The sequence below is a fragment of the Ciconia boyciana genome, chromosome 10, assembly GCF_034638445.1.
Source record: "Ciconia boyciana chromosome 10, ASM3463844v1, whole genome shotgun sequence".
Classification (NCBI taxonomy): domain Eukaryota; kingdom Metazoa; phylum Chordata; class Aves; order Ciconiiformes; family Ciconiidae; genus Ciconia; species Ciconia boyciana.
The window spans coordinates 5030001-5047500 of NC_132943.1; the positions used below are offsets into that span (position 1 = coordinate 5030001).

Genomic DNA, 17500 nt, shown 5'->3' on the forward strand with positions numbered 1-17500 from the left:
GCAGCCCCCTCGCCGTGCAGCGTAGCCAAAAATAAGCACTCGTTGCCTTATTAGAGACGAACGCATCGCGTGCCTTATTCAGGCATCAGCAGTTAAAAGCATCCCCTTCTTCGGCCTAGCGCGAGCTTCTTCGTAAAGAGGACTAATTTTAGCCAAGTGTTGTAATGTGCGAGGGGGTTTTTGTGTGTAAAACATTGGCAGTGGTATCCTGCTTGTATTCCAGCACGAAGCGCTCGCAGATATTGTCCTATACAATAATATTTAACAACCATTGTCTACCCTGATGATTTACATGTGGTTTTCATTTCGGAAAAAAACAATAGAAAAGGAAGATTTTTTTTTTTTTTTTTTATGTTCCTATATTTCCTCTTCACCTAACAAAAAACCCCTTCGGCTAAACCATTAAAAAAAAAAAAAACCCTTTGTGAAGTCGTGCTGTTGTTACAGAAAACCTCTCGAAACGAAGTGATGCTGACCTCATTGCGTTAGTGCTTCACGGGGACCGCCAGCGCCCTAAAATACGGTGTTAGCCCCAACACCTCTCCCGCTAAGTCAACCCAACGTAGGCCCTGCCTGCTTGGAAATGCATCCAAATCTAAAGTGACATTCTCTAGCAGACACGTTCTCGCTTTAAATCGGTGTTAAAATGTCTTTGCATGAGAAGAGGCCCTTCGATGCAATCCCTGCCCCTTCTCTCCATCCCCCCCGAATCCGAGCCTGTCGAGGATTACAGCGTGCAACCTCTGCCAACAGCAGATAAATAACTGACAGTATTTTAGCAGAGTTGCTAGGTTCTCCGCAGAGTAATTTGTTTTCTCCTTTCTCACCAAGTCTTTAATGTTTTGTTATAAACATCTATAGCAAGGCGCTGCTAATAGAAATGACTTATGGCCAAGGATCTGGATAAAAGGCTGTGATGGGTTTCCGAGCTGCTTTCTTGCAAGGGCTATGCCAAGGAATTACTCTTCCCTTTGTGCAAATGGGCTTTGCTGGAAACGGAGAGCAAAATTCTGGTGATCGATGGACAAAGTTCCCACATGTGATCAGAACTTTGTAGCGTCCCACAGGTTTTCATCGCAAGGTGATAAAATGTCCATTTGGTGCAGGATGAGTATATTAAGACGGCAGTGACCGGTGTGGCCCGATCCTCCTCTCCCCCCAAAAACTAGCCCATCAGCATTTATACACGTACATTATTCCCTCTCACTGCCCCCAAACGGGGCCACAGACACTTGCCAAAGGTATGTTGCTGTAATTGGGGTACACCAGCGTGTTCCTCAGCTTTTTGCATGCGAGCGCGACAGTGGATGCGCGAAGCCGCAAACCCGCTGCGCCCCAACCTCAGTCACATCATCCAGGTGACACATACGTAATTTTATTATAAGATTGGAGCCTCTTTACTTCTGTCTTTCATGGAGGAGACCTACAGTGCTTCTTTTAACTCAAGGCATTCACCCGAGCCTTATGGTTTTTCTTTTTTCCCTCTGTGCGCTGTATCATCTCAGCAGTTAAAGACTTGATAAGAGAAAGTTGTCAGAAATCAATTCTTCTTCCCCTAATTGTATGGGTGTGATAAAAGATCACATGGGGAATCGGCGAGAATTTACACACACATGCAAACAAACAGCCGCTATCAATTCACGTGGAAGATCAGATAAACCCATTATCTCGTGTCCGTACGTACCAGCGTGTGACAAGAGCGTGGGGAAGGACGTGGGGCAGGAGATACAGGAGCGGGAGGAACGGCAGTGGAAGTCACGATGAGGAAATTCAGCAGAAAAAAAAAATCTAGATTGCAAAAATTATCTGAAGATTTCTGGTCTAAGGGAAAACGGTGTGTACAGAGATAGTGCTGCGCCCAGTTGCCTGTTTTTAATGTAGAGGATCACAAAGTCAAAGAGCTGAAGAAGTGAGTCCATGAGGAAAGCTTGTTTTGTCATCACCGTTGTTGTACTAACACGTGGTTGCCCACCACGAGGACCTCGTCCCCTTCGCTCAGGAGCAAGTCCTTGGAAAGGGCTTGTCCCAGATAGTGCAGTCGGTGTTGTGCCTTCTGTGATGGGCCAGCTCTTCATCAGCGAGCTGAGCACAAGCCCTCCGCAAGCTGCGAGGGAGAGGAGCCTGGGAAGGTGTTTTTTTAATAGGAACGCCTTGCTCCTCTTCACCTTGGCAGGGCAATACAGGATTTGTGTAGTTGCTGTTTGCCTTTGAATTCAGAATTCAAAACTATTTAATATAGAGACATTTGAGAACACAGTGAATCTATTCCCGAGTCATATTTTCCTCACACTCTCGAATATTTTGGACCAAAGTTTATCCCGTCAAGATGCCAGTATGGCAAGAGAGCAAAAGGCGAAGGAGTAGGTGCTCCACCTAGAAATCACCTTTGAGTACCCATAAATAGTATTAGCCTCAACAGGCATCCTCAACGTTGTAAACAGCCTGCAGAGAGCACGTAGAAGAAAGGGCTGTGGTCCTACTTCTCCCTGCCGGGTGGCCACTGGTGCAATGTCGTATAAGGATGGTAGAGGTTGTGTGTTCTCCAAGGAGAGCAGATCCCTCCTTTCAGGGAAATTGTAGCTGACTGGGTCTGTTCTGCCCCTTTGCACGGGAAAGCAGTGGAGAATTTGGCTGTAGATCCGTGCTGAGCGGGGAGTGAGTTCCTGCAGGGAAACCTCATCTTTGAAAAGCAACTGATTCTGGCAAATTCAATCTGAAAAGGTGAACGTGGTGGATACATAATGCAGACTGAAAACAAAGGCTTAAAATGCAAGTGTTTATACAGCCTTAACTAAAAGGTACCAGATACGATAAAAAGCCCATAGGATGTAAAATAACAATTTCAAAATGGAAACTTTTTAGCAGTATCTAAGAAAAGCTAATACTCCCAAAGAAAACGGTGTTCACCAGGGCTGCAATACAGATGACACGTGGTGAATGAACCAGTGCCACAAAAGTGTACGTAGAGACATCTGATTAAGTTGAAGCTGAAACCCTCACTTCTTCAATACCTAAAGCAAAAAAAAAAAAATAGTCTAACTTCACTTTCATGCAAGCTAGAGTTCAGTTTCAGTGCAGATATTGAGTTTTTATAAGTAGCAAATAAGAAAGTTAATGAAATACTCCAAGAAGCTGAGATTTAAATCTGAACTGGAAGGGAGTTTGGAAGAATCTGTTTTTCTTTCATTGCTCATTCATTGGTGAAATCTAACCTTGACACTTCTTCCCACGGGCAGATATTAGGGGTATTGACCCCCTTCAGTGGAAAGTCCACTATTCCTTGATCACTGTTTTTAAGAGCTTGCAGAAAAGTTCAGCCTATAATGAAGACCTCTCCTGCTATAGTGGACATCTCAGCATCATTTTTTCCATCTTTCTTGTGGCATGTTTTCCTGAAGGACTGTAAGAGGTTGATAGTCCAGAGGAGAAAGCATCTCTAATTTTGGTAATGGAAAAAAAGATGCTTTGTATTACCTCTGTACTCTTAATCGAAAAAGCCAGATATAATGTTGAGGAGCAGTTTGTTATGTTTATCGTATGAGCAGAGCCTATAGTAAGTATTCCAAGAGCAATAATTGGCCTTATGAACCTCTCTTCAGTTCCCTTCCTGCCTGATCTCTGGTTGAGATGTGGATAACTAGAGATTCGGAAGAACTGTCCTGTAGTCATAAACTGAATGTGAGCCTAACAATTTTCAAAATGTTAAGGTAAATGCTTCATCCCATGGTAGAACAGCAGGAATTAAGTGAGGGCTGTGACATTCACCTGCGAGGCTCTGAGAGACCCCAGCAGTGCATCATCCCCAACAAGAAGAACCAAGATCTTCCTTCCCAAACCTTCTGGAACACAAAAATATTTGTACTCCCTGCCCTTGTATATGCTTTGTCTTTCTATAAAACCTTGAATCTGTTAGTCTAAACCAGGAGTATTCAGGATCCGATCTTAGAGGTGGGGAAACTGAGGCAGAAAGTGAGTTACCAGCTTTTGCAGCACAGCTCACCAAATCACATCTGCCTTTGGAGATGCCTTCGTGTTGCCCCAAGCTTCCTCTGGCTTTTCCCATGCAAGAATCAGGTAACTGCTTCCATGGGACAGGGAGGAGCAATGGCTTCTACATTTAAATCAGGTACTGAAGTTTTCATTAGTGGCTAAATCTGATGAGCTGAAAACGGGATGTTGTTTAGCTTTCCAAAAGATCGCATGTCTGCCAGTCATATCGAAAGATTCACAGAGGGTCGCGGAGGTGTTCGAGTGGTATTTTTTCTCCTGTGGTTTCAGTCGCCTGGGCTCCTGATTAATAGTTGAAGCAGTTTGCTCAGTTGGCATCAGCAGTGTACTGAAGGAGAGGGGACACTATCTCGGAAATACAAAGAGCTAAAATATTTTGTGATCTCTTCTCACTCAGATGTAGACTTCAAATTGCATTCCCTCAGTTGAGGGAAATAATTTCAGTTACCCTGGTCACGGTAGAAAGCAGTCCTCTTTTTGAATGCCTTTTTTCATTAATGTAGATATGTTTCTGAGATGAGAAACGATGTTTCTTCTAATTACGGTTACATGTAGTTAATTTCCTTTTTTAAAAGCTCGATGTGAAAGGCAGTTTCCTTTAAAGGGGGGGGGGGAGGAAAAAGTGATACAGCTGATGTTCCTGTTGCCTTAGCAACAGATTTATTTATTAGGGTCTGAAATGACATGAGTTAATATACCACATACCTGCTGATCGGCAAACTCTCCTATTTCAGCTCCAGTTGACAATTAAGTCCTGGACAGCTACAGCCAGGGGTTAATGTTACTCATTAGGAGAACTAGGTCATTACTGGGAAATCAAGGCACTTAAGGCAGCATGGATAAAATACAAAATTCAACATCTCAAGGAGTGAGGGGTTTTATGTTAATTAACCTTATTTTCCTTTCATTAAAAAAAATCTTTCATATATGCATATGACAGTGGATCAATTAATTGGGGGAAAAAAGAAGAAAATGTAAGCTGTAGTTTACTTTCCTCTCCTAGTTGTCTTCATTTCCTTTGGAAGGGTTTCATTATTTTATGGAAAATTCTTATGTCTATATGATGAGTAAAAAGGGTATTAAAATTAAGAAGGGAATCATCATGGAAATCAGCTTTACCACAAGGGAATGAGCAAATAAAAGCCTTGGAAATGAAAATAAATAAGCTTTGCTAATACCTCACCTAAGGAGCAGAATATAAGCCCATCAGAGCTTGGAGATATTTAGAGGTACTTCTTTGCTTCTTTATTAAGCAGTTACATAGTTATTTGACCTTCAGAAACCGAAACTTTAGGGAACTAAATCCAAGTTGTTGGTAAATATTCTATTTACAGAAAGCTGATCGGTGGTGTAGCAGACAGTAACTCCTGTACTTAGTAATTGGCTTCTGATTTCCAGGAAAATTAAATATATTCTCTGAAAGTTTTATTAAGATATCTGAGTGGGAGTTTTAACTTGATAAGTCACAAGTGATTTAATAAAGCTCTCCTGAAAGCCTTTATTTACTAACTTTTAGCAGACTTCATTCTGATACTGGAGAACTTAATAGGCTGAAAAAGAATCGTATTAAAATAAAACTTATTTTTTTACTCTCCGTTTCCCCAAATACACTTAGGTCTTTCACTTCTACTAAGCACTCTACTTTCTTTTCTTTATTTAAGCTCCGTGGCCCAATTCTGCTTCTCATTGCGCTTAGAGCAATTTGGGGTAAACCCTTTTTCCACTGCTGCGAAGTCAAGGTTGAAGCAGCATCTTACTTGGGGTGCAAGTAGTAAACCATTGTATCAGCACCCTTACCTGCAACAAAAGCAAAATTCAAGCCCCGTGAGTGGTTTGCTGCTCCATGGGATGGTTTTGCCCTCTGATGTACCTGTTTTCTTAAATACAAGAAAAAATTTAAATACCATAAAGATTCTGCTTAAAATATCACATGCAGAAACCTTCCTTCTTCACTCCCTCTGTGCTGTCCAGGTGCTCGTAGGGCAGCCACTTTAGTGCCGTCCTCTGAAGCCTGTTATAATAAATGTGTCAGCCATGGTTGAAAAACTGATATTGAGTTAACGTAAGACTACAACTGCATCACCTGGACATTTTGAGATTATCTAAGTTTGGAATAGAAGTATCAGTTTGCCGTAAAAGCTCCAGTAAGCTTGGCTCTCCCTTTTTCCATGATGGGAGACTCATTTTATGGCGTCCTTCTTCTCTAGTACAACTGCAAAACCCAAGGCTTTGAGCAGAAACGCACGTGAACTGGTGGGACTAAGGAGTCCTCTCAAGGCTCTGAAGGAAGGGGGCTTGCAGTCTTCCACCTATTGCCATCAAAGCAACCCATTTCTCCTCCATTCACCCAAGCTTATCTTGACCTTTCTCTTTCAAACCTCTTCCTTTTCTCTTTGCTATGCTCAATTCCTCGGGCATCTCCTCCTATATATATAGTCTCCTTGCGCCGCAAATTCGCATCTAATTTTTCTCTTCTCCAGTTTCTCAACCTTTCCCTGTCTCCATCGTTTCAGTCACCCTCCCTGTCTGTGCAAGGGGCCTTCTGCAACACATTGGGCCCTGTTTTCTCCAAAGCCCCATTGTCCAACCTGGCTGTGTTGTCCTCTTGGTCTCATACTGGTGTCCTTGCTCAGCTTATCACATTTTTTCCCATATGAACTGGCCTTGTGTTGTATATTTTCCCCATCTCCTCTACTTCGTCACTCAATTTGCTATTTTTTTGCAATGCTATTCTTGCATAACTGGTTATATTAATCAGATCTTATTTGTCCCTTTTGCTTTATTCTGGTCCACATCTGAGAGTTTTAGTCAAACGAGAAAAGCACACATTACCATTACCACTTTCTGCCTCTTCAACCCATCTCTTATACTGCTTTATTTTCTTAACCAAATCTTCCATTTTCTTGTTGTTCCTTATTTTCAATGCATATAAAACAGTTGTCTAGTCTACAAAGTGTAGTGATTTTATTCTGAATCCAGTGGAAGAATCATTGAAAGTGAAGATAAGATCTGTGTTTTCAGTTCAGATGTTAGGTCCTGCCTGGGTTTTAGCAGCCTGACCTGCAACAGTAGGACTGTCTTGCTCAGGGTTAGCCTAAGGTGTGCCCAAGACACGTGGACCATTCAGTGACCAGGCACAAAAATAAATTTTTAAAAGGCTTGGCTACATTTTTAGGAAGCCTTCCAATACATGCAACAAAAAGCCTATCTTTGACTCAAAATCAAATGCATCTAAATGTTTAGTTCTTACTCTAAAACAAAAAGAGGTTCAAATACTTAAAACAGAGGCTAATTTGAAATTTAATATATGCAAGATAGGGTTTGGAGATTTACTGGATAGTGCTGGGGTTTTTTAAAATCTTCTTCTTTGGATGTTCTGGAAAACTTTTGGCAGAATTTTTCTAGAAGATAATAGTCCAGGGTAGCCTCAGTCTTGAGAAACATCATAAACAAGGACGGAAGAGGTTTTGTAATAAGAAGTCCGAGGCAAACTTAGCAGACAGTGCCACCAGCCCCCTTTGTAATTCACAGCACCCCTGACCAAAGTATGCGAATACCTGCCAAGAGACAAAAATCAAATATTTCCTAAGAAAATGATCTAATATTCCTCCTTATTTTCACCAATAATACGGGGGTTATGTTTCTTCTTTCAAAGCTCTTTTTAATTACTTTCCTCTTCTTACCACACTGCAACTGTTTGACTCTCTTCTCCCTTTCCCTTCTCCTCCCCACTTTCCTTTTCTCCATGTTTTCACCTTTTTTTCCCCTCCCTTTGTCCTCTAATCCCTGCTTTTTCTCAGCTGTGTTTGTGCAAAAACTGACTCAATGAATTGAGTTGATTCCTCATTCTGAAGGCGGTGAGATTTGTAGTTACTTTAATCTTGTTGAATAATGAGTTTCCAGCCTTGGTCTTGGTGCCAGGAAAGTTCCTGCTTAGGAGCTTCATCCTTGGAGGTGACAGCTTCACAAATCCAAAAAGGATGAGTTATGTCAGGTACCTGAGCTAATTCCTCTCGGGGTATTACTCAGTAAGGACCAGGACTTGTTTTTTGACCCAGGCAGTGTATCTGGAGGAGTATTAAGTAGTTGTAGTTTGGTGATGTGAGTCCACCGTGGAAATCACAGAAGGTCTTGTATGGTGGGATTGCCATTCCCAGGCAAATGCGTAGTAATGTAGTTTTTATGTAGTACCTTATGTTTGATTCTTCTTCTGTTCCTCCAAGGAACCACCTGAGTAGATTTTTATCTACTTTTGTCATATTCATACCCATCTATTATTACCATGACATGACTTTTTATAGTATGTTGAATTACAATAGGATATATTGTGTATGGTTATCAGGGCTGTCAGGGTCACTCAGATTATTTTATCTTGCCTACCATGACTCCCGACAACAGGAAACCATTTGTTATGTTACCTTTGGAACACAAAAGGAAGTTAATCTTTATTTTTATTTTTTTTTTAATAAACTATTTGGGGGTAGTCCATAGCAGTCGTTGGGTTGTGTTGCAAATTTGAGTAAAATGTTTTTAACCTGAATCCTACACTTGTGAAAAGCTAGGTACTCTAAGTTGGAGTAAAAGAAATGAAAAGGCATCTGAATGAAAGTGCCTTGATTTTTACACCAAGGTAACTGAGACCAAACGCCGGTCTTTGTCTTCAAAGGTTAATCTCTCTTTAGGAAATAAGCAGGAGGCTCAATGACTGATGCTGATCCTGAGGTTTCTTTGGTTAGAGAATGCGCAATATTTTATTTTGAGTTTTTTCTTCATGAATTGTGAGGGGAGAAGAAGAAGAATCTAAACAATAAACTCCCAAGGTTCTTTTTTTTATGAATCTCTTCTAGATTACACAAGATAGAAGAAAATGCTTTTCCAGCGTAAAGCAAAATGCCACCCATTTTTCTCAGGCCAGCAATTTGAAAAAATCAGAAGGTAAAATACACACTCCTCACTGTAAATACGTCACGGGCTATAATAAAAAATAAAACACTGTATTTGCCGGTACTGTTTGGCTGCTTTTTCCCTCTCTAGTGCCATTTTTTAATTCCTGGGCTTGCAGAGGTGTTTTGCAAGTGCAGGCAAGGGTCGGGACCTTTTTTGCTTGTAGGACCTCCAAATAGCTAGCTAAAATTTATTCTATAGAGTCCTTTTTTTCAGTGACACTTATGCAAAAACATTTCTTTTTACTTGACTCCATTTTGTATTAACTGAGGGGGTATTAGATATTGTGGTAACTTTTGATGCTGATGATGCCAGACAATGTTTAGAGGCACAATTACAGCAAAGACATTTTGTAAGCGTATCAGCTGAAGAAGAAAACTCACAGGACTTAACTACATATTTACAGTCTACCTCATATTGGAAATGTAAAAGGATGGAAAAATACTGTGATAAATTGAATAAATGGAAAGCAATTAACTTTTCCTTCATGTTTGCATTTTCATAGTTATTTCTTTTTCCCCTGTTTCTTTTCTAATAGCTCTTTCCCAGCAGTAATATTTCCTGTTTTGCAGTTACCATGAGCATTGTTACCAGAAATTTGGTATTAAAATTTTAAATTTTTTTGGTCCCTTTTGTTTTTTCCACTCTTACCACAGAAAATGTATATTTAAGTCATTTGATTTAGGAAATCTCTCTGTCCTCTGTGAAAATAATCACTAGAATGTATTTCATTTGGTATATGGAATAGGCTTGTAACATGAGTCCTCTTACTTTAAGACGAATATTGTCCTGAAGTATTTACTGACTCCGATCCTCACCGCATTTCTGTAAATGAAAGCTCCTGTAAGACCGTATCTTACAGATGGGGAAACCTGGGCAGAGCCGTCTCGTGGGAAATCAGTGTCAGGAAAAGACCAGAACTCTGCAATCCTCTGTTTTGAAGGCCAGGCTTATTTTTTGTGACTACGCTGCTACTTTCTAACGTTATTAGGTTATAATAAACCTATATGCAAATTTTGCTGAGCTCAAGATTTAACATAAAATATCAAAGTGCAATGCAGTAAATAGTATAATGCAGTGAAAAAATCCCTGTTATTGTTCTTTAGGTCAGGTTTGACGTGAAATGGAGCCCCATTTTTAGTTCAGCGGAGCGTGCATGCAAAGACTGCACCCTTTATTGCTGTGCTGCTCTTTGCTTCTTGAGAATGCCCTGGGCAGATACAGGGTCAACAGGAGGCTGCTGTCACGTGAGGCTTCTTATCAGCCTGTGGCATCCTTCGTCACCCTCCCCAAGTCTGTACCGTATCAGTCAAAACAGTAAAGAACCTCAAGTTCCTGCTGTTATCACCCAAACGAAGGACGTTACTGGGATAAAGGCACCTTCCAGCTCCTGGCTCGGGTGTGGTAGGGGTGCAGCTCTCGCCTCGCAGCCCTCTCTCAGCCGCAGTGACTGCCCATGCTTTTCTTCACCTCCACTCTTTCAAAAATGTTAACTTTTACAAGGGATTTTGCAGATTTTCTGCCTGTTCCTCCACGGTGCTTTTGTTCTCCATCCTCGCTGCACTCTGCTTCCCCGCTAACACCGCTGCGTGCCTTTGCTCTCTTTATTCTCTCCCTCTTCGGTTCTCCTTCTTTAATTACCATGCAGTTTTATTTTTGCTTCCTAATTTATATCTTTAGTGGGTTTTTTCTGACCTCTTCTCTACCACTGATAGCACTCTCAAATGCTCTCTGCAGCTTCTCTCTATCTCAGAGTCTGATTTTTCTGTATTCTTTCATTTTTTCCCAAGCCTATGCCTTTTCCTTTTTCTCTTCTATTTACCCTATATTTATCTCCCCCCCCCCCCGCCCCGGGTTTGGATATGCCATCATTTTTTAGTTTTCAACTTGAATATTTGTATTTTTTTATTATTTTTTTTCCCTTCTTGTGGTTCGCTTCCCTTTTACGTTGTTTTGCCCATCTCGTCTGCCCCGTTTGCTGCCAAACTCGCTCCTCACTATTTCACTTTCCCAAAACTAAAGGACCCCTGTCATCCCCTTCAAGGTCTGTGTCTTAGAAACTTCATTTCCTTCACTTTTAATTATTGATTCTGTGCCCACGGGCTTCCCCAGCCCCGTCCCTGCCCCTCACGCCTTCCCTGTGCTCTGCCGCGGCCGTGCCTTTCCCCGCCTGCTGTCCCCTGTCCCTTTCTCCCCTCCCCGGGTGTCTCTTGGCTCGCCAGTCCTCTGTCTCCACGACTGCTGCCCAGCTTCATAAATAATGACTGATACTCCAGTGGCCTATTTTGTCAGCCATTTTCTAGCAATAATTGCAGGTAGGCAGAAATCTGTGTTTTAGCTCTTGGTATATATCCTAAAAAAAAAAAAAAAAAAAAAAATCTACTTCAACTTGTGAAGATTTTGTACCTGTTTTAGCGTTGCCATTTCCCACCTTTGCTCACCTGACATTCAGATGATTTTATGAAATGGGGAGGCAGAAGAAGATGCACCCAGTTTGAATTGCTCAGATTCAAGGCACTGTAAAAAGTGAGATATTACTTTGTGCCCTCACAATTTGGGATTCTCGACCACTGAAATTCTCCCATGCTAAATGTCCTAAGAAGATTAAGATCAACCCTTGTAATATTGCTTTTAGCTGAGCTTATTTGTAACCCTTTCAGAATATGTAGCACCTTGAGAGGTGGCACGACAGGGCCGTTGCTATCACAAGCATTACGTACGCTTTATGCAGTATTTTCTCAAATATTAAGACTTTCTCCCCTGGCTTAGCACTTTTATGTTACTGATTAACTTGCATAAACCATAGTTTTTAATTTTTTTTGAGAGAGACTGCATTTATTTTGCCCCTTTGAGCAAGTCCTGTCTCTTTTCCACAACTCTTCTACTTCCTAATTGCGTAGTTCTATGTGTTTTCCTCCAAATCCTAAATAACTACGCTTATCACCATGTATGATAAGTTTACATCTACTTCAAAAATTAAACTTAAGTCACAGAAAACCATATGGGTCTCTTACTGAATTTCAGTCTAATTCAAGAGGTGAATATGCACTGAATAATGTAAAGGGCCAAATTCTGCTGTTTCTTTTATTTTTCTTTTAAATGTGTTTTCCATCACTGGTCAGGGGTATGGGTATCCTGCAGCCCCAGGGAATGACTCCGGTTTAGCTGGTCTCTGCACTCTCCTTCCAGTTCCAGCACTGGGTAAGGCTCGAGGGCTCAGGCTGAATTCACAACATCCCTGAGTAGCAGAAGGGTGTTTCGAAGACTCTTGCCATTGATTGTCTAGAGGAGCATCATCCTAGTGCTATGAAGTTGCTTTTTTTTAATCATTTTAGGCTGAAAAGAGGGATGTCAAGTCATCAGTTAATCCTGACAGCATCCTTCTGTGGCGAAAAAATAATAGTCACACCCATTTTATAAACAGAAAATCTAAGGCAGAGATAATGGAGGCTCAGTACAGGTGCTGGCGATACCACCACCCTCCCATTCCCCATTGCAAGGACAGTCTTGAAAGTTTTATTTCAGATTGCAAAGGGAAGCCACTAAATCAGGCCGATCCCTGGGCCACGTTCCCATACCCAGACCACTAAACCTCAGCCAGTTCTTAAGAGAGACTTCAAATGTCTCTCTTAAAATGTGTTTTAGACTCAAAAATAAAAAATCCAGGGTAAAAAAAAAGTAGCGTGCAGTATCTAAACACCGAGATTGAATGTCTCCAATGGCAGTGCTCTCAAATCCGAGTATAGGTATAGTGCCTATGTCTGTTTTGTGGCATTTACAGCTGGAGTTTAGTCATTCTGATGTTTTCATGTTCTTACGATGAAATTTAGAGCATCTTCATACCATGCCCAGTTCTTGTTTTTCCTTTACCAGATGCATATCAAATCAAGTAAAAATACAAGAGCATTTCAAATACCTAAACTAAACAACAAAGCCGGACCCTGGAATCACATCAGCTTGATTTTTCCCCAAACATAATATCTTAAAAGAAAAGTTGGCATTTTAATATCAGGCTTTTATACAGTTTTGCAGTTCTTCTTAAGGAAATGGAGTATATATAATTAATACTGTTTAATAAAGCTCAAAAATGCAACAGATGCAGCCAAAAGTGCACGTCATTTTGAGCAGATCTTTACAGAACAGACATTCCATATTGTGTTCATCTTTTTCCACGATCACTGCTATGACAATCTGGTGTGTTTAGCAGTTGTTGCTGAGTAAGGCAGACTGGATTGTATATGATTTTCTCCATGTCAGCCAAGAAACAGAGCTCTTTTCTTTTTGATGCAGTAAAGAGGTGGTCTTGTACTATTTATTGCTTTCTACCTGGTTAGCTATACCTTTACTAACTTGCAAGGATAATGGTACATTGCAATCTGTAGGTGCACGTGCTAGAAGTTTTCTGTAGGTCTTAACTGAAAATAAAATGGTTGTGGTGTGGAAGAGTCACAGGAACTGATAAATGGAATAAGATGACCTCCCAAATAGAAAAGCTACAAGATTCACAGAACGTGTCATTAACATCTGGGAGTATCACATATAAGCAAAATATTTTAAAAGGGGATATGGAAGGAGGATCACCTACAGCAGAAAGCCCATAAGAGAGGCTCCAGTGCAGAGGAAACGTTTCCCCTTTCAGCATTCCTTCTGGGTGCCAAATTTTCCTTCTGTTCTTCCCCACCTATTAAACAAAGCTGCAACTTCCAATTCCTATCAGTTTTCCTAAATATGTGCAGCTTATGTGGCTTCCACGAGCTGTAAGGCTCCGTATTCTCCTGCCAGCTCCTTGACAATGTGGCTCCAACAGCATCCTCCACTTTTGGCTGCCTCGGGGACCCCTGGTCTCTTCTGGAACGGGAGAGGGAAAGCGTATCCTTTGCTGGAAGGACTTTTTGTGGCTGCGGAGCTGATAGCGCGGCTGTGAAGAGCTTAGAAAGGTCCCTGTAAGGGCCGTGGCTCTGTCTGTCGGGGCTGCCTGCTCTGCGTACGGGGATGTTTCGGTCCATCTCGGGATGAGCTGTGCGTAGCTCAGCGTCAGATACAGGCTGGGCTCATGGGGATCACTTCTAAAGCACCCACAGAAGCCTGCCTAGGGGAAACGGGGCTAACGAGGAAAACGGGAGGCTGACGTTAAAATGAGGCTAACGGGAAACCTTATAATGAATTGCACTGACTCCCAGCACCAAAGGTATTTTCCTTGCAAACTTGCACATTTCCAGTAGAGACGTTCCCTTCCAGCCAAGTCTGCATCCTCTGTTGTAATCCTGTTTCGGCTCTTTCAGCTGGGCATTTGGAGGGAACTAAAATACTGGCAACATCATTTACCTGCCAGAAACAGGTGGCTATTTTAAGCGTGAGGATGCAAGCAAACTAGTAGGCAGTTCTGGGATCTTTGCAGCTAGAAGGAATTCTCTTTCCGAGCCAGTGCTCGTATCCACTTCGGTTACTGGAACCACCGTGAAAACTCCTGGTTCGCAGATGTGAAACAAATTACGAAGCTTATGCAGTTGCATTCCTCCTTATTATTGGGAACAAAACAAATCTGGGAGATGGAGGACTTCTTAAAGTAATTATTGTCTGGCTTTATTTTAAGAAAATGCAACTAATTCTGAAAACTCCACAATTCCTGAAGATTTCTCAGCCTAGGGAAGTCACATTAATTATAAGATTAATTTGTTTTAATTCCCTAAACTGAAAATATTGACTGAATGAGAAATTAACACATGTAGAGCTGCAGATGTCATTTGGCTTCAGATTTCCTGAATGATATAATTATTAATCTTTCATATAGCAGTGTGATAAACCTACAGATTCATTCTACAAAATTAGTCTGTGAAGAAAGACACCAGGACAGCTGAGCTATAGATTTTCCCTTAATACAGGAAGGAAAACAGTGGAATTTGCTAAAAAATAAATAAAACCAAAATATTTTAAAGACATATGGTGCACATCTGTCTGAAGTACAATAATTTAAAGCAAAGTAATTAAATGCAAGATACAATATTCACCTTGGAGTGGGGGAATTATCTCATTTCATTTTTAATATAATTTACTGAATTTGGGAAATTTAGATCATCGATGGTATCTTTTGAACGTTTCATTCTGTGCTAGTAAAGAAGATAGATTAGCAAATTGGCTTTTTATTTTCTTTTTACATAACCAACCTTGTGTTTCAAGGCATTGAGTGTCATACCCGTACAAACCTTTAATATTATCTTCAGCTGAAATTATAAATAAGTACAAGTTTCTTATTTTCTGTTTTAACTTCCAGTTACCTCCTCAGAAGTCTAAAGGTAGAAAATGCTTTGTGTTAGTTTATTCCCTTCTTCTTTACCTAAAGCACTAAATGGATCAGAAGCTTTTCATGAGAATAGCATGGATTCATAAAATTCCAGTTTGGGAAATCCTATGGTTTTAGCAACAGTTTTTGATTAACCTATTGCTCCTGAAAAAGGGGGTAAACTCTAATGGAGATTGTATACATATTTTTTGACAGGCAAAAAAAACAAAGTGGGGGGGGGGGGTCCTACCCGACCCTTTTTTTAACATGATTTTGCCTTCAGCTAGGTGAGATATGACTCAGTCTTTCTGACTTTCAGAGTTGGTAATTTGAAGAGTAAAGGCATCATTTGAAGACAGGGAAGAGAGATAAGAATCTGATGAAACTGAGTTTTGATCCTGAGTGCTGGGTCGAGGAAAACGTTCAACCATGTGCCGTAAGCAAAGAGGGAAACTATGCTGAAGACGTTTAGTCCCCAAAAGTACAATTTAAGAGAAATACTGTTCTGATATACAAAAAAAACCAAAACAAAACAATTCCACAAGTAAACTTAAATGATGCTGAGATAAGTTCTGTTTCTTTCAAGGGAACATGACAAAGATCCTGAGACTTTCTTTAAAGTCCTGCTGAAACTGAAAGAGAAAGATCTACCTTTTCATGTGTCCGTCCTTGGAGAGGCTTTCACTGAAATTCCAGGTACCTTTCCTTTTTTTTTTTCCTTTACTGTAAAGTTACCATAAAATAAATATTTCCAGAAGCAGTTTTCATGTACATATTTTCTTCTATTAGTGAAAGAACGTGTTTAAAATCTTCTTAGTTGTAAAACTAAATAATATTGCTATGTCGTAAAAATAAAATTATTAAAGACAGTAAGCATTTTTTATTTTGCTTGGCAGTGCAAGACCTTATTTATGGCTTGTGTTTCAGAGACATTTCTATATTTATTTAAATACAGAGATAGGTGTGAGTGACTGGATGGTTCAGAGAAGAAACAAAATCTTTCAGGCTGAGGTCACTCATCTGAAATCCAGACTGAGATTTTAGCAGGTGAAAACACTTAGTTCCCTTTCAACCGTGAGGTTAAGGACTTCTGTGGAGAGCTTCTGGTTTGTATCTGGCACGAAAGTGGTCATTAATCTTTAATATTTTTATACCACTCTTTTGCACGCTCCTTCCGTTTCTGGGTTTCTGACAAGCACTACTCTGTAAAGTTTCACCCATCTGAAAAAGAAGTTGGGTTTATTCTGAATACACACAGCTTTGTGCCTGAGATATTGTGGTAATAAAGAGAATAATCAAATCCTATACTGGGTGCACTGGTAGTAAATTAAACCTTTCTAAAATGTACATTAACGACAGGCGAACTTCAAAACATCCCATGTTTCAGCTCATACGTGTTTTCCAAAATGTAGACTTGCATCCCTCTACCTCTTCGGTCTGTAAAAATAGACTTGGGATTAGTTTATTTGTCAGTTCTGTCGTATCTGTTGCCTGCTGGACTGGTGATGTTTCAATTGTTTTAGTTTCAATTTTGCAGTTTTTAAGCCACCAAGAAATTGATCTGATCCAAATAACTTTTGGGTCCCCAACTGTGGCACAGCTGGATTGGAAAAAGAGGTAATAATTCGGGCGCAGGAAATTCTTTGTGTTTTCTGTCCACTTCTTTTTAGACAGTTTTCTGAAAGCTTGTTCCTCCAGGCAGGTCTTATCGCAGATCCCAAGGCAACATTGCTTTCCAGACTGAGCGCACCAGATTTCTTCGAAGGAGAAATTTCTAAGGAATATGTGACAGATAGGAATATACGATGGTGCACTGCGGGAACAGATTCTATTGACACTCATTTTGGATGTTGTTACATATCTCATTTGTGGCTTCAGTGCTTATGAATAATGTAGATCGTCCTAAATTTATGCCAGTATATCAAATCTATATGCCGCACCTCTTGTCTTGTCAATTCATTCATCCCCGTGTATAAATAGAGTCTATATAAAGGGCAACGTGGTGAAATGTGTCTCATCACCACGCATTTGATAGGGCCGTAGTCATACAAATGACATATGCAGGTCATTGCTAACAAGTACCAATAAAACCTGTTGCACATACTTTACTGAAAACCTATTTAAGAGGGTTTTTACAGATTTTTTTTTTAATAAATGGTTGTCACTGTGTTTCCTCTCCCTCCAATCATGGGATCAAATTCCCTCCGTGTTATAAATGTCATGTTTACAGTCATTGGTAAGAGAAAGAATGCATAATGTATTTCATAA

At 40.5% G+C, this 17500-nt stretch overlaps 1 protein-coding gene across 6 annotated transcripts in view; it reads left to right on the forward strand.

The window, feature by feature from the left end:
• GTDC1 (glycosyltransferase like domain containing 1) overlaps positions 1 to 17500 on the forward strand; it is a 343668-nt gene that overhangs the window by 153037 nt on the left and 173131 nt on the right. For all 6 annotated transcript variants that reach the window (XR_012044289.1, XM_072874173.1, XM_072874179.1 and 3 more), the window contains one exon: positions 15819 to 15928. Coding sequence is in view for 5 of the 6 variants with exons in the window: in XM_072874173.1 (XP_072730274.1) it covers positions 15819 to 15928 (110 nt within the window). In the remaining variant the exon portion in view is untranslated. The remainder of the gene's footprint in view (positions 1 to 15818; positions 15929 to 17500) is intronic.